General features: G+C 32.1%; 1 protein-coding gene and 1 long non-coding RNA gene across 2 annotated transcripts in view; one reads left to right on the forward strand and one right to left on the reverse strand.

The window, feature by feature from the left end:
• The first annotated feature begins 1,435 nt into the window (after positions 1-1,435).
• LOC127730259 (uncharacterized) overlaps positions 1,436-25,585 on the forward strand; it is a 191,592-nt gene continuing 167,442 nt past the window's right edge. The window contains exon 1 of the long non-coding RNA XR_007995009.1: positions 1,436-3,266. This is a non-coding gene — a long non-coding RNA (uncharacterized LOC127730259). The remainder of the gene's footprint in view (positions 3,267-25,585) is intronic.
• LOC127730248 (protein adenylyltransferase SelO, mitochondrial-like) lies at positions 6,259-25,571 on the reverse strand. Its single transcript, XM_052238547.1, has 13 exons — positions 25,043-25,571; positions 20,121-20,259; positions 17,737-17,882; positions 16,371-16,494; positions 15,774-15,889; positions 14,593-14,696; positions 13,008-13,177; positions 12,559-12,593; positions 11,377-11,577; positions 10,100-10,220; positions 8,918-9,075; positions 7,899-8,077; positions 6,259-6,905 (listed from the first exon to the last, which is right to left on the reverse strand). Exons 1-13 carry the CDS (start codon positions 25,525-25,527, stop codon positions 6,787-6,789), a joined length of 2,097 nt encoding a protein of 698 aa, XP_052094507.1. The 5' UTR covers positions 25,528-25,571; the 3' UTR covers positions 6,259-6,786.

The following is a 25,585-nucleotide window of genomic DNA, read 5'->3' on the forward strand; positions in this document are numbered from 1 at the left end:
CAAATCTAACAGTGTTTTTAGATTTTTAATTTGGGTCCCGTTTTTTAAATTGGTCTTCATTGAGGTCCAAAGGGTCCAAAATTAAACTTAGTTTGATTTTAACAAAAATTGAATTCTTGGGGTTCTTTGATATGCTGAATCTAAACATGTGTTTAGATTTTTGATTATGGGCCCAGTTTTCAAGTTGGTCCAAGTTGGGGTCCAAAATTAAACTTTTTTTGATTTCAACAAAAATTGAATATATGGGGTTCTTTGATATGCTGAATCTAACCATGAATTTAGAATTTTTATTTGTGGGCCCCGCTATCAAATTGGTTCATATTGAGGTCAAAAGGGTCCAAAATTAAACTTTGTTTGATTTCATCAAAAATTGAATTATTGGGGTTCTTTGATATTCCAAATCTAACCGTGTATTTAGATTTTTAATTTTAAGTCCCGTTTTTTAAATTGGTCTACATTAAGGTCCAAAGGGTCCAAAATTAAACTTAGTTTGATTTTAGCAAAAATTGAATTCTTGGGGTTCTTTGATATGCTGAATCTAAACATGTGTTTAGATTTTTGATTATGGGCCCAGTTTTCAAGTTTGTCCAAGTTGGGGTCCAAAATTAAACTTTGTTTGATTTTAACAAAAATTGAATATATGGGGTTCTTTGATATGCTGAATCTAACCATGTATTTTGATTTTGGACATTGGACCATAATAGGTAAATTAAAAAAATTCAAGTTCTTAGACCACATTCTTTCTGTGTCAGAAACCTATGCTGTGTCAAATATTTAATAACAATCCAAATTCAGAGCTGTATCAAGCTTGAATGTTGTGTCCATACTTGCCCCAACTGTTCAGGGTTCGACCTCTGCGGTCGTATCAAGCTGCGCCCCAGCGAAGCATTTTATTATGTTATAAATTTGATTTGAAACAAAGTCATTGGGAACCAAACTTAACCCATAATCTTGGGATTTAGTTTCAAAGTTTAATTTATGTTTATGCTACCAATCAAACATGTGGTCTTATGTAACAGACTTACCTGGAGGACAGTCTGTTACAGTAGAACCATAGAATTTAAATTAGGTATTGGTTGCATTTACAATATGCATACACCGAAGTCTTCTATGAGTATGTTCCAAGCCAGAAGTCAGTTATCTATTCGTTATCCTTGGTTGTTGTCTGCCACAATTGTGTTTGTTTATAGTTCTCTTAGAAAAATGAAGCTGTTGGTTTTCTCATTTGATTTATTTTAGGTTTTGGCCTATTAAAGCTTATTATATGTTATAGGTTTTGCTCATTGTTGAAGGCTGTATGGTGACCTCTTGTTGTTTTTACAATATTTGGTATTAAACCTTTAACAGGAATGCTCCAACCCTAAAATTTGAAAACCAAGGATGTTTAATTACTTTAATACACGAGTAGCATTAAAACCTAAACCTTTAACAGGAATGCTCCAACCCTAAAATTTGAAAACCAAGGATGTTTAATTACTTTAATACACGAGTAGCATTAAAACCTGAAGTGACTTAAAAAATGATACCCATATCCATCTAAAATCAAATTTGACTGACGACTAAAAATAATATCAATATTACTCAATCTGTTGAAAAATGGTTATTTCATAAAAAATTGAAGTCTAATGACTACTAGGTAATAAGCAGGTCAAACTAATAAAAAAAAGACTACAATTAACAATTAATGTCAGCTAAGTATTTACATGAATAGCAATTGAAAATGGTTTAGGACTTGACCACAAAAAAACCTAACCTTGATCACTGATCAACAAAATGAGGTCAAAGTCATACGATCTCTGCCAGACTGACGAGTAGACCTGACCTTGCGATGATTCTTTATACAAAATATACTTGTCATATCACTTTAATAAATAAGATAAGTGCACATGCTGAAACGTCTCACTGATCCATTTAATGAGGTCAATGTCAGTCGAACACTGTCTGATGTTGCAAGGAACTAATATACCAAATATAGTTATCCTTTTACCCATAATAAGTGAGAAATTCACATGAGAAAATAACTGATATTTTTTCAAGCAGTCGCTGAACCATGAAAATTAGGTCAAGGACAATGGACAGACGGAAACTTCGTAACAAATGGTATCTGTATACTAGGTATGAGGCATCCAAGTCTTTTACCTTCTGAAAAATAAAGCTTTATACAAATAATTTACATTGCCTCCACCACTGCAGCCCTTATTAATCCCTCTGTCTTACATACTGCGACTTTTGTCGCAGTCGAAACAAAAATCAGGCGATATAAAACTAAATAGATATAAAAGTAAGAAGATAAGAAGTTGTATTATTGCCAATGAGACAACTCTCCAACAGAGACCAAATAAAGTAGTTGACAACTATAGGTCAACATATGGCCTTCAACAATAAGCAAAACCCAATCGGTATAGTAAGCTATAAAAGGTCAAGAGACACTTAAAAACATGATATTTTTTATTTGATAAAAAAAACCTTACAACAATAAAAACAATCGAAATGAAATCAATGCATAATTCATAAATTGCAGTGTTAACAAATACAATAAATTAAATACATACAATCAAATTGGTTTTAACATTTATTTTTTATGCCCCCGCCGTAGCGGTGGGGGCATTAAGTTTACCCTTGTCCGTCCGTACGTCCCAAAATTGGTTTCCGTTCTCTAACTTGAGTTTGCCTCAACCAAATGTTATGAAACTTATACACAATGCTTATTTTCACAAAACACAGATCAAGTTTGAATTTTGGTGGCATCACTTTAACCGATCTAGAGTATTGCCCCTTTATAAATGGAAAAATTGCAAAATTTTTAGTTTCCGTTCTCTAACTTAAGTTTGCCTCAACCAAATGTTATGAAACTTATACACAAGGCTTATTACCTACAAAACACAGATCAAGTATGAATTTTGGTGGCGTCACTTTAACCGTTCTAGAGTTATGCCCCTTTATAAATGGAAAAATTGCAAAATTTTAGTTTCCGTCCTCTAACTTAAGTTTGCCTCAACCAAATGTTATGAAACTTATACACAATGCTTATTACCACAAAAAACAGATCAAGTTTGAATTTTGGTGGCTTCACTTTAACTGTTCTAGAGTTATGCCCCTTTATAAATGGAAAAAATTGCAAAATGTTTATTTTCTTCTAAATATCAAGTTATTTTTAAAATTGGAGTTATCTTCCTTTGTCCATGATTATAGTTGAATCAACTACAATGAATGCTTTATACAATGCAATGTTTAATTTTGACTTCCACTGATAAAACACAGATCAAGTTGAATTTGGGTAGTGTCACTTTAACCATTATTGAGTTATGCCCCTTTATAACTAGAATCAAAGCACTGTAAGCGCTGTAGGCAGTTAACCAAAAACCAAGGCAAACGTAATTATGAAAACTGTGGCAGTGTTGCTTCAATTTTTTTTTTTAAGACTTGAAAGAACAAACATTTAACATTCGTATATTGTACATTTATGTTCATTAAATGAATTGATTATTAAGGCAAATCAATTAATATTTCATCAAGGTTTTCAAAAGCAACTCATATATCAATGTAAATGACCCCCATCTTCACCCCAAGTGCATGATGTTACTCCATACTAAGTTTGGAATAAAATGACAGGTGATTATAAAACAGTTGGTCAAACATTCTCGGGCTTTACACTGCTTGAAAGATTTATGTTTTCTTTAAAATGAGCCATAAATGAAAATTATTATAGGCCCAGAAATAATTTAATAAATAATTAAAGTAAATTCAATTAACCTAGACTCATTGTTTGCATCAATAAAATTTTATAATAAACAAGAATTAATTGTAACAGGATGCCGTTACGAAGTCTCCCAAACAAAGCCCCCATAATTCGTCATTCCCATGGTCTCCTGACATTGGGCAAAGTCCAGTTCATATTGGTTTGGTCTAGTAAAGTGATATGCATATGTGACACCTAGGATATTGACCCTGTATGTCATTCAAATCTTTTTGAAATGATTAACAGGAATAAATATGGTTTAGGTGTTGGTATCTCGACCGTTTACAAGTTCTCAAACAGGAGGGGGTGGGGTGACCCCAGGGACTCCCCCTATATTTCATTTGATTTGTTATATTGTCCCATACATGAATACATATGGTTTAGGGGTGGGGATCTCGACCATTTCCAAGTTCTCAAACAAGAGGGGGTGGGTGACCCCAGGGACTCCCCAAATATTTCATTTGATTTGTTATATTGTCCCATACATGAATATATATGGTGTAGGGGTGGGGATCTTGACTGTTTACAAGTTGAGGGGTTGGGGTGACTCCAGGGACTCCCCATATATTTCATTTAATTTGTTAAATTGTCCCATACATGAATATTTATGGTTTAGGGGTGGGGATCTCGACCGTTTACAAGTTCTCAAACAACAGGGGGTGGGGTGACCCCAGGGACTCCCCCTATATTTCATTTGATTTGTTATATTGTCCAATACATGAATATATATGGTTTAGGTGTGTGGATCTCGACCATTTCCAAGTTCTCAAACAGGAGGGGATGGGACGACACCCGGGACTCCCCCAAATTATTTTCATTTGATTTCTTTTATTGTCCCATACAAGTATATATATTGTTTAGGGGTGGGGATCGCGACGGTTTACAAGATAAAAGTACATTTTCAAATTGAAGAGGGTTGTGATGACCCCTAGGGACTCGTCCTATATTTTGGTTGATTTTTTTTATTGTCCTGTTCTCATTACTGAAGACTGCATGTGTCTATCACTTACTGTTTTCGAGAAATAGTCATTTGAAAATTTAAAAAAATAAAATTCCATAGGGTTCTATAGTAAACTCCTCCCTTCTTCATGCCCCTCCCAATACTCCTAAATAGACCCGAATGCACAAACAAAAGATTAATGGCTCCGTTAGACATGTTAGTCTAATCTTTTATGAAACCCTAAGTAAATCTGACAAACGGTCAAAGTTGTCTTCTTAGACGATTTGAGTGGATTCGGTCCGACTTGTCTCGGGGACGAGTTGTCCACATTACTTTAAACATCCCATCAACGTCGATTTCCGCATCTGTTTCATGACGCCGTTTCATGACCTCGTTTCATTCATAAAATAACAACAACCTTATTTGGCAAGATAAGTTAAAAATTACCGCCCACGTATATAACTTTATTTCCTCTATCATAGAGATTTGTTGTACATGAACAATATTCCTGCGCATTTTGCGCTTTGGGAAATATAAACGACTTGTAATTACCGATTTTCGGCGATGAAATATTTCATAATTTCATACAATTGTTCTGTGACATCGCAGCCAAAAGCACAGGGGATAATAAACTACGTACGGATTTCTATTGAGCACTACTTCCTATGTGCAACTTCAAAAGTTTTGGGTAGTTCGACGATCATTTAAGGTTTTTCTGGTCATATTTTTTGTATTCCAGAAATAAAAGTATTAAAAAAATGTCCAATTAGTTATAAATAACATAATAGCCAGCTAGATAATAACAATGGCACGTATTTCAGCATTTATTGGGTAGAACACAAATCTAGGGTGCTCGCATAAGGCAGCTTAACTGCCTAAAAATTGCTGAATTTTTAGTTTCTGTTCTCAACTTAAGTTAGCCTCAACCAAATGTTATGAGACTTACACACAAAACTCAGATCAAGTTCAAATTTGGGTAGCGTCACTTTTACTGTTCTTCAGTTATGTCCCTTTATAACTATATGATATGCAAGCGGGGGCATCATCTGTGTCCACATGTGGACACTATCCACATTTATTTTCTTTTCATTTTGACACACAAAACTATGTTATACAATTCATTCAATTAACTTGAGTAATCTGAAACAAATGATTAATATTCATACCAGTTAACTTTTTGGAGCTACAAAGTGGAATATCTCCCCCTTTTTTCCAGCTCTGCTAAAAAGGGGGGGGGGGGGGAGGATTATGCAAGGCAACCTTTTTTCATACAAAGTTTTGTAAAAAGATACAATTTTTATAATAAATAAGCACATAAGGATAAAATTTAATTATCTATACATGGAGTTAATTAGATAAAACAACATTCTTGATGAGATGGGATGTCTTTTTACTATGCAAATAAGAAATGAATTTGAAATTCAGTGAAAAATCAATCACAGAAAATATCATTAAAACAACTTAAATGATTGGAAGGGGGTGTTTTTTTTTTATCAAAGGAAGACATCTTTGCAGATAAATAACTTAAATGATTGGAAGGGGGTGTTTTTTTTTTATCAAAGGAAGACATCTTTGCAGATAAATGTCCAAAGTGGGGGATATCAAATTTTTAGGGAAAAAGAGGGAGTTTCCCTCCTAGAACTTGTGTGTTGGCAGATATGAACAAACAACACATATATAAATAAAAGTCATATGATACAATTCTTAGAAAATAGACATAATTTGACAAAATATTTCTATTGACCTTAATTATTTTAATATTTTAAACATAATTTTACAAAATTAATTACATATTACTAGTAAGGGTTTCATCAATTTCTAAGAATTTTTCTGTAATTCATAAGAAGTGTATATAATCAGTACACAGGGATCACTATCAGATACCTGCCATTTGAATACTCAAATTTGGACAGGTATCGTCATTCTAATAGAACAATCTAAACTGATATCCTGTGCACAAAATATGACCACAGCTCACACCACAGACAAAAAGTTCAAATTATAACTACTTATAGTTTACAGCATTATATAATGGCTCAAAACTTGACATAAGTTAGTTGATTTAATTTGCCTGTCTATGGAATAGTAACAGTGGTGTTTACGATGATCATGTGACCTTTAGATCTAAAGACCAATCAGGAGGTTTGCTCTCATACAACATTCCAGTGTAACTTCTCACTTCACATGTTCCCTTTGACTTTGAACCAGTTGCTCCTCCATCAGATGCTGTAAATATATATTAAAAATTATAGCTGACATTTTAATTCACTGTTTCAAAAATCGAATGCATTCTGGGTAATATTTTCAAAAGAGTACGTCAAAACCTTGATTTGATGAAAACATCCTTAATTCAATGTTGTAACATTCATTTCATTTTGTGTAGGAACGATCAAATTACACAATTACAATCAGAAATGGCAAATGACTAAGGTTTTATTAATATTTATTTAGGTTCACTTTCTCTTCTAATAATTTACAAAAAAACACAAAGTCCACTTTCAATTTTATTTCCTTTGGTAAAATATGTGCAAGAAAATTTCATTTTAACAATATATGTGTTACGGACCATATGAGTATTTGGACCATACACGTATGGTCATGACCATATGAGTATTATACTCGTTTGTTTATTAATAGACCGGACCATATGAGCATTTAAACTATTTAGCTATTTTTCAAATAAATTCTAACTTTCTTCACCGAAGCACACATCTCATTCTCCGAACCCAAACCAGCACAAGTTACTAACTGAATTCCTTTATCTTTACATATTGTCTAAATCTTTGAGTTTCTTGTTACCTTGCCTTTGCAATCAAATTAGAGCATTTTTTCTTGTTGATTATTTGTCCGCAAGTGAAACCACAGGCATTTTGGGCATGGACCTTTTTTCATTTTTCTTAGTGTTCAGTTAAATCATTATTTCATATAAATGTAAGGACAAATCTATATTGACCATGTAATAATGATTTTACTATAATTCTTACTTGTAAGTAAAATTCACTTTATTTCATTAATTATGTAACAATGATTACAATATGATTGAATAATTAAAAACTTTTATCTTTAGACTTTGAACTATGTGTGGAACACCTTTTCAACGTTCATCATGTTAATTAACGGACCATAAGTGTATGGTTGGACCATATGAGTATATACACATATGGTCCAAATGCTCATATGGTACGGAACATATGCATTATGCAATAATTTTTCACTTACGTTTATCGTCTGTTGACTTTGATACATTTCCATCTTGCTGTGGCAAAGCAAGGTCACCCAGGTCAACCTGATCACTGTAAGGATTTTCCAGTAACTTCAGAACCCTTCTAACTTCAAAGTAATCTCCCTTTTCTGCTGCCTTGATGGCATTCTGAGCAATGTAGTTCCTCAAGATGAATCTGAAATAACACATATTCAATTTATACATGTCCTTATGTTTACTTATTTCTAATATTTGAGAATTTACTACAAAATCTTCAAGAATTGTTTATTCACATATTGATATTTGAGAATTTATTACCAAATCTACAAGAATTGTTTATTAACATATTGATACTTGAGAATTTACTACAAAATCTACAAGAATTGTTTATTAACATATTGATATTTGAAAATTTATTACCAAATCTACAAGAATTGTTTATTAACATATTGATACTTGAGAATTTACTACAAAATCTACAAGAATTGTTTATTAACATATTGATATTTGAGAATTTATTACCAAATCTACAAGAATTGTTTATTAACATATTGATACTTGAGAATTTACTACAAAATCTACAAGAATTGTTTATTAACATATTGATATTTGAGAATTTATTACCAAATCTACAGGAATTGTTTATTAACATATTGATATTTGAGAATTTATTACCAAATCTACAAGAATTGTTTATTAACATATTGATATTTGAAAATTTATTACCAAATCTACAAGAATTGTTTATTAACATATTAATATTTGAGAATTTACTACGAAATCTACAAGAATTGTTTATTCACATATTGATATTTGAGAATTTATTACGAAATCTACAAGAATTGTTTATTAACATATTGATATTTGAGAATTTATTACCAAATCTATAAGAATTGTTTATTAACATATTGATATTTGAGAATTTATTACCAAATCTACAAGAATTGTTTTGTATTCAGTTTGAACTATGAAACCAAGAACCAGGTAAACAGAACTGCAAAATTAAAGAGTGTAATAATTTACTCCACAATCATACCTTGGGTTATTATAATTCATGATGCTCACTCTCTGTGCATTTGCTTCAAACAAATCTGTCTTTCCTTCCACTTCTTTATTCAATCTTTCTTCATATTTCTTTAACCATGTATCCCAGGCTTCCTGGTTTACTTTTCTTTGATCTTCCTCAGTCTTACCCTTAGATAAAATAGAAAACAAACAAAATAATTACTAACAGACAAAATAAAACAAACGTCTTTGTCTACATAACTTACAACTGATTTTATTCAAGAGCTCGAATAGTTGTGGGTTATTATTAAAATAAGGAGAATATACAATTTCAAGGCAATTGAATCAACAAGCTCCAAAACACCACAAAGAGACTAGAAAATCAATATCTTATCATCTCCGGATCAATATACGGCTTTCAACAAAAGGCTAAGATACTTATAATCAAGGCTTTACCTGTTTGGTGTTTTCTGTATGTACAAATTATATACTTGATTTGAACACATAAAACCAAACCTAATTCCTGTAATGTAAGAATCCTAACAAGATTATTTGTGAGCACTGAGGGGTTAAAGAATTGTTAATTCTAAATCAAACATTGCGTTGAATATTGCAAAGAAGCAACATTTTGAATTGAGTTATCTCCCTTTGTCCATAATTGTAGGTTGAACACATAAGTTCTTACTTCGTGTACTACTTTCTGCAACTTGTGTAAATTTTAGTAAAACATGTTTCATGGTAATACATATCATTTTATACACTTAATTTCTAAGTATATTTTATGAACTATGTTCTTGGTAAATGTACTCCACAAACACAGGAAGAGAAGATGACTCAAATAAATCTAACCAGTCAGTGGCTTTATAACATTCAATTGCACAAAAAAATTATGTTTTTTTTAAATAACTAACTTTTGTGATATCAGATATGTTATAATTCATAAAACTAATGTAAGAACAAATCAAGCTAACATAAGAAAGGTTTAAACACAAACATATTTTTTTTCATATATGAGAGAAATAATAATTTTCAATCAGAATGTCCTAAAAAGTTTTTGATGTAAAACTTATTGGAAAAAAAAATGAAAACAGATGGGCTAATTTGGAATAACTAGAAAGATGACAAAAATCAAATGACTAGCTCTCTATACAATTCTGTTATGTCCTTTTTCTATGTTTTCCTTCATTTTGTTATGTCCTTTTAACTTTATTACCTCCATTTCCTTGATTTTTTCCAATTTTTCCAAATCTCTAGTAATGGAAGCAAAATTCCTGCCTAAGGCATTCACTAATGCTGGATTTGACTGTAGCATACCAAGGAAGGCTTGTAATTGCCTACAATTATAAATATATTAGACTTATTAAGAATCTATCAAGTAAAATCATATTAAAACATAAATACAACAGTATAAGGGATCAATCATTTAAAATCGTGTATATCTCAAAATACTTTCTTTAAAATGAAGTAATTTGTTATAGAAAGAGAGACAACAATAATCTTTGCATGCTTACTGTGTATTCTTTGTTAGTCATTGTATACCAATTGTCATGGATTTCATGGGTACAGGTGAACAAGCAATTTAAATGTTTCATGAAGTACAATTTTTGTAAAGTCTTGTATGCAGACCTTGTTTAAACCACAAAATAAAAAATCCACGAAAATACATTTTTTTCTAAATCCACAAAAATTGGTACCCATAAATATGAATGAAAACATAGTATATAGAACTTATAAAACATCCCCATATCATAATTTGCTGCATTCTAACATGCTTTGTCCAGCAGAAGACTCCTTTATTGATTGCACACTTTCATTTTTCTACTTTTCTAATTGAGAATGAGGTGAAGCTTCACTCAGAACATATTATTAACATAGATGCTCCATAGCAGCCTGTATCATATTTCTTGCATCATTGAAATTACTGCTCTTTCCAAGAAAAGAGTGACAAAATATCAGAACTATACTGGTAAAAAATCAACTACTTAGTATCAGGGAACAGTTACTGTCACCTTACATTTTATGCAATAACTGGAGTACAGCAAGGATAGGACTGCTGCTGCTTATTTCAACAAATAAGTTTATCTGATTCATGAACAATTTTCTTTGAATTTATCAAGGCAGGGAAATGAAGAGTTTTCTGTGTTTAGAAAGCTTTGTGAGAAGTGCTGGCTGTGGAGAACATGCTTTATGATGTCAATGACTTTATAAAAGTTAACTATTTCAGAAAATGCATTATATCAGCTTTCATCAGAAGGTAAATTTCTTTCAAATGAAGGAACATGGGTATATTCATGTAAAAGCTTTCCCCAGAATCAGTTGGTGTTTAACTCCAAATTTCCCATTGAAAAACCATATACCAAAACTTTAACCTGAAACAGAACACACAGACTGATGAAAGGACAAACAAAGGGGTGGATCCACAGACCAGTGCATAATAAAAACTTTTTGACATTCTTGTTATGATCAATATTAATATACATGAACCTTTACCTTGGATCCATCTCAGGTTTATGCATTGATTTCAATTCTTCTAATGTAGAACATTGAGAAAGTATAAGCTCTTTCACATCCTTTAATTTGGCTTGAAAATCAGGAGAGCCTGGTAAAGGGAGCTTACTCAGACATCTAAAACAATTTGTGAAGTCTGCTCCAGTTCTTTGCATTGTTGCTAAGAAAGAATCATAAATATCCCTGCAATGAATTTCTATCAAAATGTAGTGTTATACATGTATTCTTTTATGTCATCAAAATAAAATGGCATCTTTATAAAACCCACCTTAGAAAAAAAAATGACGAAAAACATAGGCTAGTTATTATGTTACAGAATCAGTACAGAATAGAAGTATAATGAGTTTCCTTTAATGTAACTATGTCAATCAATTTATTTGAATACACAATCAGAATGGCATTTTTAATGTTTGTTGACACCCTCATGTTTGATTAAGTAACTATTTCATGTCAAGATACATGTGTATATGCTTTATTCAATCATGGGTAGACATTATATTTGCCTATATTTTTACAGAGTATGCATGGGTAATATGTTGAAAAAGGAAGATTTCACCATGTTAAAATGAGCATAGGGCATGATATGAACAAGTTATTTAGATTGCAATACGGCTAATTTGGTAGTTATTTAGGTCTAGGCATATTATATTTGCTAAGGAACAGTTTGACATGTTCTTCTCCCTAGTGTGAAAACACCTATGTGGTCTTGCTGTAGCATGATTTAGGGAGGTCATGAGTTCAATCCCTAGCCAGGTCAAAAACAATTTCAACATTTACAAACAAAGTTAACAAGCAAGTTACAATATTGAAACAGAGGTGGCATGACGAATCTCACAACCTGGGATAAAGCAAATAGATAGGTTGTGTCCCTGTGACTTTGACTTTTCAAAGTTTGTGTATAACAATAAATTTTTCTGATAGAATTTTATTTATGAAAAGAGTTTTGAAAAAAAAAATGAAAATTTGCCAAAAAAACTTTTAAAGCTAACCTGGAAAAATGGGAGACAACTCTTACATAAACTTAGTATATGTGCAGTTTTAATTGAGCAATAGTATCTGTGAAGTTATACAATTGTACTTGTATAAAACTAAAAATTCTTTAAATTTAACTGCAGTTTTTAAACAAACTGCTATAAAAAATTCTTTAAATTAATTTATACTTACTTATCTGTTTCTAATTCTTTATTAACTAAACCAAACTGCAAAATAAAAAAATAAACAAGAGTGTACACGCTGAAATGTCTTGCCTGCTTTAATGATCATGATTGGTTGTTGTAACATCTATATCTATGCCTAGAAAATAGTAATTCTGAGAGCTTCTGAACTAAATGAAATCATTTAGTTTAAAAGTATTCTGTATCTGGTACTGACTTCAACCCTGATAATGATCAGGAAACCAGTTCACAAATTAGTATTTTCCTGTTATGCAGAAGTTTGCTGTATTTGTAAAGACAAAGTTCATATCAAATCAATCAATTAATGAAAGTAAAGATGAGAATGTTGGTATTTACATGTTGAGATAGTAATTCCATCTTTTGATATGGGAAAGCTATCAATTGAAAAGTATAATTTTGACTACACATTATGAATTATGTACTTAAGACTTTTTATACCTTTTTCCTGATTTTTTGCTTCATATAGTCACTGTACACCTCGTCAAAAATATCTAAATGGGGTTTTGTTTCTGTCAGAGGAACTGCTCCCTGAATTGCCTCTCCTAATTTCATGCAATTCCATTTACATATATCTGGCTGGTTTGTAAAGGAGTATCTTCCACCATCATCTGTCAAAAATACTCATATTACAAGTAGAAATAAAAGCAGTTCTTTTGAATAACTAGCTGTCATTTGACGAAAACATATTGTTTTTCATAGGGAACAAATTGTTGTCAATTTCATTGTTTCATGAACCTCAAATATATTTTGCTTTTTTCCAAATTTAGAATCCAAAATTCAAGATTTTATATACCAATATTTTATTCATAAATAAATAACAAAGTATCTCCCAAGTATTTAAAATAAAGTTCTTATTTATCAACTATGGTTTGGGATAAGCTTTTGGGAGGGAATTTGATGTTTGCTATACCACGGTTAACTCAAAAGCACTTTATGACAATACCATGGAATAATCAGAATGAAATTTTTGCAGTATTTTAAGAAATGATTTTCCTATGTATCTGTGTATTATGTGTTAATAAGTTCATGCTTTAATGATGCAAATTTTCTGTATAAAGTCAATAATTTTGTTGATTTGTGAAGCCCATTCGTTCTATTGCTTTAAATTCCTTAATGGGAGATCAAAAACTATTCCAATACAGACCTAATTATAAGTTTTTGAAATTCTAGCGTTTGTTTGTGGATTAACAATAATAGTAACTCATTGATCTTCTATATATTAGGTATAAGAACACTGTCATATTAATAATATCAAAATGATAAAACAATGTTCTTGTACTTTTATAAGTCATAATAGACAACTTTCAAGTTCACTGCATTTCCGTCAAAAACTTTGGTTTAAGTGAACATCATTCATGCCTTTAGGGGCATCATCACTTCCTTCCCATGTTGAGTGAGCGGTTGAAAAAATATGATGCTATATTGCAAAATTTGTTCGGCAAATTATATTCTAATAATTGATAATCAGCACTGCTGTCCTTAGGAAATTGTGATTAAGTACCTACGGAACAAACATTATTTCTAGTTTATTCTGCATAATGACAATCACGAAGACCCTTGATGAACTTTAATAGTGCAGGGATACAGGTGGTCCCTTCTATTTGGTAAATGACGTCATAAAGGCATGCATAACTGACGAACTTTTCTGGTGAAGTACATAACTCGAAAATGGTCTATTAAACATTGTTGAAAGTTCCTAATTTTAATAATTTAGCCATAAAAATAAAATTATAACCCATATATTAAAAACTTATATGAACACAAGTCAATTTGCTTTCTTTTTACACACACATGTACAGTTATTTAATCATGTTAATTGAAGATTAAAGTGGACACTGGGCAAAATGGCTACTATCCCTGAACTCTAATATTAATGAGGTATATGTATTAACAATTGCTTATCCTAGATTTTACTTAGCCACAAACAAGTAAAAGTCCAAAGAAATGAAGTTCAAATATTATATACCTGTATCAAAAATTGAATTCATGATTCCCAAAATAAGTTGAAGGACTATAAACTTACCTGAACCATTACATATGTAGTTTGGGTCGTATTTATCCATAAAACCAAAAGGTCCATAGTCTATAGTTAGTCCTACTATACTCATGTTGTCTGTGTTTAATACACTGAAATTTTAAAGTAATTCTTTAATTAATGTCAAGTAAAGCTTGCTGTTCGGTGTGAGCCAAGGCTCTGTGTTGAAGGCCGTACTTTAACCTATAATTGTTTACTTTTTACACATTGTGACTTGGATGGATAGTTGTCTCATTGGCACTCATACCACATCTTCTTATTTATACTTATTGATTTAAAAAATACCCCCTTTTCTCTAAAAGTAAAAAAAAAATATATGCATAGATCAACTGATTTCAATTTAATCAATAACAGTTAGTATAAATATATGTGTCAAAGTGACCTAATAAGATACCTACATCTAAGATATATCTGATATAATTAATAAGTGAAGAAATCCCAGTACTTTACTGACTCTATAATTCTTTAATTTGCACCTTCCTCACCTGCATCAATTTTTAAGAAAAAAAAAGAAAGTTTTAAGATAAATATGACTATTACCTGACCCTTAGTTAAGGTAGCTGAGGTGTCTAAATGTTCCACGATAGATTTTTCATTAACTTCTGTGATCGGCTTCTAGGTCAATATACTTTCGAATTTCAATATAAAAATAACTAGGGGTCACAGACCTTTTTTTTCGTTAAAATACATTGAAATTAAGGAAATCGACAGTTATTTTATAAGGGTTATAAAGGGGAAACTTAATTTTTCATTATTGAGGAGTCATTAAACAATAGAATTGGTTAAGTTTCCATGAAAGAATTGCTTTTCATAAATACATCTGAAATATGAAATGAAAATATGGGGTCACAGTCCTTATATTCTTGAAAAATTAAAAAAACACAAATTGTCCTATCAAATTCAATATAATTATCTCCCCTTGATTTTAAAAAGGATTTTTTTTCTGAAAATTTTAAATACACTTATTGGCACTGAATTTTTTAATAGTTTAATCTTTAAATTTCAAGTTTTAGATGTTTCTGTTGTATATTGAATGGTACTTGGTATATTACTTTTAAATCAAAAAGTATTTTTGCAACATGTCCAGAAGGGATGCTCAGAAAAGACACCTGATCTGCCTTAAAACAGTTTTCTACAAATTTGAGTCTACAAGAATATATTACAATTACCCATGACACCATCCAACACACTGCCATTCTGCTACCAGCCTGGCTGTCCTTCTGATCACTTCTTTATACATCTCTACATACATTGTCTGTTTATCAGCTTTATAATTTTCCCAAATCTACACAGTAAAGATGACACTATGTTAACAGGTATACTGTAGTGACAAATGTTATAAAGTGAGCTTGTTCTCCAATTGTTTATTTACTGATTCTAAAATGGAATACTTTCATTATTTTAGACTTAATCATTGTTAATGGTATATTATAATCCACAATATGATTTAAAGGGCAGTCGTATGACAAATAATTGATGTGCAAGAGATCACATACCATATTTAAAAAGTGATGATTACAGAGAATATCTGTTGCACATAACTATAATAGAATGACAAGTCACATGATCATTCTACTGAAATAAACATATTACATGCAATTTCTGAATGAAATCAGAAGTTTAACAGAGTCGTAGTACAAATTTGTATTTAAATCCTGTTTTTTTAAGTGACCATGTGGTCAATTTATGTTTGGGATTTCATGCTTTGGGGATTATTTTTTTGGCATTGAATTTAGTCTTATGTCATTTATAATTTCTATTCATACCTCAGGATAAAAAGTTTTGACTGTATAATCTAACATCTGTATCAGAATATCATTTCTGCCAACACTGGGTCCAGCCCTTCCTGTCTGTGGATCTAGGGTTTTAAAAATCTCAAAAGATCCAAACCTAAAATTTTTGAAATAAAATATTATAATTTATTTGTTATTTACATTGTTCTATGACAGTTTAAATTGCAAAATAGTATCAACATTATTGTCGTTAACATGTACGACTTTATTATCATTTTTATAATCAGACACAAATGAGGACAGTTGGAAGATAGCTACTATACACATGTACCATTCCTGCAAAATTTATTTCACATTTGCCTTTTGGTTTCATGAGGAGACGATGAAAATTTTCCATACAGTTTCATTGGAAATTAATTGCCAATGATGCCACCATGTTTCATTGTTTGCATATATCATGTATAATGTTTATGCTATTCTCTTATACAAATTGAAGTGTTAGAGGTCAATAAAGTTGTCTTTGTTTGAAATATGATCAATATTAAACGAGGAAAGTTTGAACAGGGTGTCCCAATCATCAATCATATAAATTTTTTTTAAATTTCACTGTGTTGTTACTGGGAAGATTTTTGAAAATTAGCCAATCAGAATCAGGTTCAAGTTTTTTGTTAAATCAGAAACAAACGAAGATGTGATGTAGAGGATCTTCCATATACCATTCCTGCCAAGTTATTTAACATACAATAGTGGTTTCCAAGAAGAAGAAAAATTACATTTTCCATAGAGTTTCAATGGGAACTATGTGTCACCAATGCTGCTATGTTTGCCACCTGATCAACAATATTTAGGGATCATTTGTAGAGGTTCTCATTATCAGTAATCTTGTTCAGGTTCAAAATATTTGGCCTTGTAGCTTCAGAGAAAATATTTTTTAAATTGGCCTTTTAAAATCAAAGATTTCTTTTGGTCCTTTTTGTACAATTTGATCCAAATGAGAAGTTTGTAAAGAACCCACCATATGTCAATCCTGACCAACTTGATTCAGAGGAGAAGATGAAATTGTGAAAAGTTTACAAACATTGGACAACTGATGGAGAATTCCAAATTGTTATGCACCTTTAAGGCCAGGAGAGCTAAATATTGTTATAAAACAGTATATTTCAAGTTGATGTAATGACACTCATTAAATGTAAGAAAAGAACCCCCTTCCCCCCTCCCCCCCACCCCCCCAAAAAAAAATATTCCAATTTCATTCTCTTTACAATTTCACTTTTCATAGGTTTCAAATTCAATAGATTTCAAGGATCTTTGTGAACTTTGATATATACTGTATACCATTTATATAGCTGTCATTTGTTATCTTCAATTTAAAAATTAAAACAGAACTAATTGTTACTACCTAAGAAATGTTGGAGCAATTCGTAATACAACAGTACATTTTTCCTCTATTGGATCACCACTGTAAAATATATCTCTGACAACTGTACTTTCTGAGGTTACACATGTTCCTGCTCGAGTTGTAGGAATTCCAAGATGGTGAATGGCCTGCAATTGTAGAACATATAAATAAATAAATGTTGATAGTGTCCACATGTGGACACAGATGATGCCCCTGCATGCATATCATATAAAGTTATAAAGGGACATAACTGAAGAACGGTAAAAGTGACACTACCCAAATTTGTACTTGATCTGAGTTTTGTGGTAATAAGTATTGTGTATAAGTTTCATAACATTTGGTTGAGGCAAACATAAGTCTGAGAACGGAAACAAAAAATTCAGCAATTATTCCGTTTGTAAAGGGGCATAACTCTAGAACAGTAAAAGTGACACCACCAAAATTCAAACTTGATCTGTGTTTTGTGGTAATAAGCATTGTGTATAAGTTTCATGACATTTGGTTGAGGCAAACTAAAGTTAGAGAACGGAAACCAACTTTGGGACGTACGGACGTATGTACGGCCGTACGTACGGACGGACATGGGTAAAACTTAATGCCCCCTCCACTACGATGGGGGCATAAAAAGTTAGTATTCAAGGATACAGGTGGATTATTGTTACTATGAACAAACCTAAACAGCATTCTGGGTAAAAGAGTTATGCCAATTTAATGACAGGCAACACATGAACACAAAAAAGTTTTGGTGCAAGAATATTCATCAAGCATAGATGAGAATGTGAGGAACCTGTATGTGATGGTTTGAGATTTTAAATCAATATCCACAATCTGACTGGTTCACCTGCTTTTTCATACATTCCACAAGCACTTCTTGTGGTATAATGTATTACACTTTGGAAAGGGCTCTATCATTCATTGTGTTTTGTATTTATATCCCTCTATAACTATTGTACAAATTGATAATTATCATTAAATTTTGTTGTTGTATGTTTTTATATTTAAAGATTATAACTCTTTATATTTGGGAGAGGACTATCTAAGTTGTGATAACTTGTGTCTTGGTTTTTTTTTTGTGATTTGTAATAGCAAATAAAATGCTAAAATGAATGAAAAAAAAATATATGTCTATCCCCATCTGCTGTTTTGGTTATATATTTGTATTGTTCATTTTGTAGTCATCATGCATAATAACAAAAAGGTATATTGATATTCCTGAAAAAACAGCTGTACACAAAACAACAAATTGTGAGACTAATGCAGAATATTCTATAATTTTTTTGTCCTAACACCCTCTTTAATTATAAGAATAATAAGATATAATAAAAATAAACTGCTTCGCTGAGCGCAGCTGGATACGCCCGCAGAGGTCCAACCCTGAACAGTTGGGGCAAAAATGGACACAATATTCAAGCTTGATACAGGTCTGAATTTGGATTGTTTAAATATTTGACATATTATAGGTTCTGAATAAATGTAGTCAAAGAACTTGAAATGGGTTATATGAATTGAATTTATATTCAATTAAAGATTTCTTGCTGTTGTGCAATACACTGTGCTGTTGCACAATACTTAGTAAATCTGTTGTCAGACTATAAACAATTAAAGTTCAATTAATTCTCAATGTCACATTAGAAATTTATGAAAATGTAAAGGGAGCTTACATCAATAGATATAAACAATTCACCAAAGTTTCATGAGAATTGCTGACAGCATTTTTGAGTTATTGTCCGCAAACTGGAAAATCCCCCCTTTTTTAATGAATAAAACCCCATAACTCAGAAATGTAAAATGTAAAATTTATAAAATTCTAAATGGAGCTTACATCAATAGATATAAACAATTCACTAAAGTTTCATAAGAACTGCTGAAAGCATTTTTTATTTTTTGCCTGAAAACTGGAAAACCCCCCTTTTTTTATGAATAAAACCCTGTAACTCGGAAACGTAAAATCTAAAATATATAAAAATCGAAAGGGAGCTCATGTCAATAGATATAAACAATTCACCCCAATTTCTTGCAAGTTGGTGAAAGCATTCTTGAATTATTGTCAGAAAACTGGAAAATCCCCTTTTTTTAATGAATAAATCCCCATAATTCGGAAACTTAAAATGTAAAATTTATAAAAAACGAACAGGAGCTCACGTCAATAGATATAAACAATTCACCAAAGTTTTATGCAAATTGGTTAAAGAGTTTTTGAGTAAAGGTCCTACATATTGACGACGAACGGACAGACGGACGGACGGACAGACAATGGTATACCATAATACGTCCCGTAAACGGGCGTATAATGACAAACTCTTCAAATTGATCAAATATGCAAATTTTATTCACCCTATAGAAATTTCTTTACTACTGAATTATGATTTATGTTTATTAATTACTTCACTGCATAGAAATTCTCTGATTGTACTCCTTAAAACTTTTCTACCATCAGCTGTTCTGGAATAGGGTGTCTTCCCTGCTCCTTTGAACTGGATCTCCCATCTTTCACCATCTTTGTTAATTACTTCCCCTAAATACCTGTAACATATTGAATAGAAATGATATGCCAATAGATGGATAAACAGTATTTTGCCTAGAGGGTGTATGCATATAAGCCCCAAAAAGTTGAAAACCCTCTTACTCTTTATATGTCCCAATCCTTCAAAATTCACTAATCATGAAAACCATCCTTACAGTCAATCCCCTCATCCTATAGGGAAAACACCACAATCTCATGAAATAAAAGGAAAAAAAACTATGACAGAATTTCAAAGGAACTGTGATTTTGTTAAGTCCTTCATTTTGACTGTTGCTAGGTTTTCAATGATAACTACATGAAATCAAAGTATATTCAGCTCTGTCAGGTAGTCAAACTGAGGGAAAAATAAACAAATGGAAAGTTGGCAGATGTTCCTTAAACTGCACAAAAAAAATAATAGACTGATTTTGGATTATAATTGATCATAAGGACACCACTACACATGCTACAAGGAATTGACAAAATTAATGACATTCATACTTGATTAAAATATGATAAAAAGCTTTAAAGATATGACCAAATTATTGCCCATATTTTCATAGGTGTTCATGAGATGTAATTGGAATTATATTCTAGTGTGAATAAGTTAAAGGGTTAACCTGGATAGCAAAACAGGTGCCTAAGTAAAGAATTTGGTAAAAAGTTCAAATTTTTCTCAAAAAATAAACTGCAAATGCTACCTCAAAAGGTACAGGGAGCTATAAGTAAAATAACTGAAGAATGGTAAAAGTGACGCTACCAAAATTTGAGTTTTGAGGTAATCAACATTGTGTGTAAGTCTCATAACATTTGGTTGAGGCTAACTTAAGTAGAGAACAGAAACTAAAAATTGAGCAATTTTTCTATTTGTAAACACGCACAACTCTAGAACGGTTGTGTATAAGTTTTATAACATTTGGTTGAGACAAACTAAAGTTAGAGAAAGGAAACGAAAAATTCAGCAATTTTTATGTTTATAAAGGGACATAACTCAATAATGGTTAAAGTGACACTACCCAAATTCAACTTGATCTGCGTTTTATCAGTGGAAGTCAAAATTAAACATTGCATTGTATAAAGCATTGATTGTAGTTAATTCAACTATTATCATGGACAAAGGAAGATAACTCCAATTCTAATAAAATGATCCGCTGGGGCGCAGCTTGATACGACCGCAGAGGTCGAACCCTGAACAGTTGGGGCAAGTATGGACACAACATTCAAGCTTGATACAGCACTGAATTTGGATTGTAATTAAATATTTGACACAGCATAGGTTTCTCACACAGAATGAAAGTGGTCTAAGAACTTAAAAATTTTTAATTTACCTATTCAAACCATATCATTATTATTTGCTTTAATATATAAATCAGAAAAAACCAATTTAAAATGGAAAATTTTAAAGAACAAAAATGAAAAAAAAATCCCCCCAAATTTTTTGAACCCCCTTATGATTCATAACCCCCAAACTCAATCCCAGCTTTCCCTTTATGTTTGGTACCTTGCAGTACAATTTCAGAGAGATCCATACACTTGAACACAAGTTATTGTCTGGAAACTAGAAAAATGCTTGTTTTTTGGCCCCAAATTCCTAAACGTTTAGGGCAATTACCCCCAAACTCAAACCCAGCTTTCCCTTTGTGATATGGAACCTTGCAGTACAATTTCATAAAGATCCATACACTTACACACAAGTTATTGTCCTGAAACTAGAAAAATGCTTGTTTTTTTGCCCTTTTATGGCCCTTAATTACTAAAATTTTGAGGGAATTACCCCCAAAATCAATCCCAGCCTTCCCTTTGTGGTATGGTACCTTGCAGTACAATTTCAGAGAGATCCATACATTTGAACACAAGTTATTGTCTGGAAACTAGAAAAATGTGTTTTTTTGCCCCTTTTTGGCCCCTTATTCCTAAACTTTTTGGGCAATTACCCACAAACTCAATTCCAGCTTTCCCTTTGTGATATGGAACCTTGTAGTACAATTTCATAAAGATCCATACACTTACACACAAGTTATTGTCATGAAACTTAGAAAAATGCTTGTTTTTTTGCCCCTTTTTGGCCCCTAATTCCTAAAATTTGGAGGCAATTACCCCCAAAATCAATCCCAGCATTCGCTTTGTGATATGGAACCTTGTGGTACAATGTCAGAGAGATCCATACACTTACACACAAGTTATGTCTGGAAGTTACAAAAATGCTTATTTTTGACCCCTTTTTGGCCCCTAATTCCTTAACTGTGGGTACCATAACCCCCAAAATCAATCCCCACCTTCCTTTTGTGGTATTGGACCTTATGGTAAAATTTCATTGAGATCCATTCACTTAAACTAAAGTTAGAGTGCGAAAACTAATGTGTCTTCGGACGACGACGCCGTTGCCGGACAACGACGACGACGCCAACGTCATACCAAATTTTTTTGCGGTCGTATAAAAATTACTTGATATTTAGAAGAAAATCTAAATTTTGCAGTTTTTCCATTTATAAAGGGGCATAACTTTAGAACGGTTAAAGTGATGCCACCAAAATTCAAACTTGATCTGTGTTTTGTGGTAATAAGCATTGTGTATAAGTTTCATAACATTTGGTTGAGGCAAACTCAAGTTAGAGAACGGAAACCAATTTTTGGACGTACGTTCATACGTACAGACAGACAAGGGTAAAACTTAATGCCCCCACCGCTATGGTGGGGGCATGAAAATTTAAAAATGGTGATAGCTGCCTCCTTTAAAAGGTAATACTAGCTAATCCACTGATTTATCAGGCCTTATAAACTTCTGCTAAAGGGGCAGATTTTTCTTGAACTGAAAGAAATGAGATATTTTAGAAAACAACTGTTACACATGTACAATAACATGCATATAAAAAAGGTTTTGATTGACAAAATTTGAGAAAGAGTAACTACCCTATTGTCTCTATGTTGGAGGTCTAAGTGCACAAATTCCTTCATAAATCAACCAAATCAAACTTGATTTACTGACCTCTAGCTATATATAGAACAAGTTTTTCTCTGAACAATTTATATTTCTTGAAGCTCGGCTTAATTCATCACTATCATTTGGACATAACATATTGGTGAGTATAATAGTCCAAGCTATCAGCTACATTTGTGTAGGAAGGATCTCTTGTCAGATTTGTGTTTATGGCATGCATATGTTTCAATTTCGTTAGTCAAATAAGAAAATCAACCATTTATCCCTCCAAAATGGCAGGGAAAGAACTCTAATTACGTCATTTGAAACCTATCTACATTTGTATTATTAAATCCCATAGCAAATACAATGTTCTCCCCAGGCCGTTTTGAGTGCTGCGGTATTCAGTGCTTTCGCAACTTTCCGCTGTTCTATTGAACTGAGCACAGCGCTATCCAAATCAATTGCATCGCTATATTTTTTCGATTTTTTTTTTTAAATTTCTGGCTTATTTTTTACTTAGATCACGTGATCCTCTGGTTTACTATTTCTGAATGTGTTTTTTTGCGTTGTATAAAGTAACATCACGGGACCAGTTTAATAAATTTTACAAAATAGCTATTTTGAAAGATCAAAATAAACAAAGAAATCAATATTATCATCCATTTTTTTTAATTAAAAATGATATAAAGAAGCAAATATGAAAGGAATAGGATGAAATGAATTGACCCCAATTACCGACAATACTCACAAACTTGTTTTACGAACTTTGATTAAACAATTAATTTAAACAACGATCAAATTGGCTTCAATGTGCAAGTCTTTGAAGTATAAATTATCACCTTATCGAATTAATAATTTTTTAATCAGCAATACTACAGTAATGAATTTTACCATTTGAAAACAATTAGGAGGATATGATTAGAAAAACAAACCCCAAGCCGATACTAGACTTGAGAAATTTACTTTTTTCGATGTCCAGCACAGGCACTTTTTTCTATCCATGGGAAGGTCAACTATCCATATATGTAATTACATATGGAGAGTCGACCTTCCCATGGATAGAAACAAGTGCCTGTGATGTCCAGCTTGGGAGAAGCCATACGAATGTAATAAAATGGTGATCAGAAAAATGAGAAATCATAATGTTCCAAAATGTCAACTCCTGTCAAACGTCGTAAGGTTAATAGTACACTGCTTCAGTGGGTTACAAAACCCAACACAGAAAATGACAATGACAAGATTGTGGGTCCTACATGTTCTACAGCATCACCTGTTGAGAAATCTTCACATCAACACTCTAGTTTTGACCCTTCATGTAATTTATTTCTGTACTTATTTTTGCTTGATTATCTGAATTTACAATGGAGATAAAAAAAATGATTCTTCATCTATTTTCAAACAAATGGGTAACTTCCATCAGGACAACATTACAGGAGCAAACATCAGCAGCATATTGTATAAAAACATCATAACAAACCCATTACAAATGTGCCACGACAAAGTTACTGAGAATAGTCAAAAATCACGCGCTTACCACAGCGCTATCAAAAAATCCTGGGAAGAACACTGCAAATACATTGCATTGATTGATTGGTGTTTAACGCCTTTTTCACAGCAGTCAGTTTTAATTGGTTGAGAAAGCCAGAGTCCAACGAGAGAATCACAGACCTTCAACTCTGACAATCCTAGTCAATTAAGATTGGAGTCAAGCGCACCTGCCACAGTGTTGACAGGCTAGTGATACAGCAGTACTACTTGGACTATTCAGCCATCAAGCTAAATACATTGAACTAGCTGGCATGTCAGCCTAACTATCAATATATAAAAAAGGGCCTTGACACTTTTTACAAGAGAATGTAAGATGTTCATAATAAAATGCTTACATTGTAGCCCCATCTCCCAGCTGTCCTGAGAAATAACCAAACTGGTGCCCACAATAACAGTGTGCTGCTGGATCACTTCCAGGTAACAGTTTATTTCCACTGAAATATTGTACAAAATCATCCCTGTTTGTTTCTGGTGGTGGAATACCTAGCAAGTCTAATGCTGGCTTGGAAACTGCAACTAGTGACGGTTTATCTACTGGAGTTGGTTTTACTTTTGAAAAACAAGACCCAGCTACAGATCTTACATAATTGTCAGTTACTGGATCAATAGGGAGAGATCGTAATGCTAAGTTATCAAAATTCAACGTTTCTAGAGTTGTCATGCCTGTAGTTTTCCTATGCAGGAATGCAATACATCGCCAAATAACAAGACAACCGCATTTCAAAAAGTTACTTGTTCGTGTATTAGCTATCGAAGTTTGTGATGGGAATGAATCACCGTTTCTTGTGATTATAGAATTAGAAAATATTCGTTTAAACATCAAAAATAAACTAAATTTTCCTCAGAATTAAAGCAATATCAACGTTATAACTTATGCA

The sequence above is a fragment of the Mytilus californianus genome, unplaced genomic scaffold, assembly GCF_021869535.1.
Source record: "Mytilus californianus isolate M0D057914Y unplaced genomic scaffold, xbMytCali1.0.p SCAF_2, whole genome shotgun sequence".
Classification (NCBI taxonomy): Eukaryota; Metazoa; Mollusca; class Bivalvia; order Mytilida; family Mytilidae; genus Mytilus; species Mytilus californianus.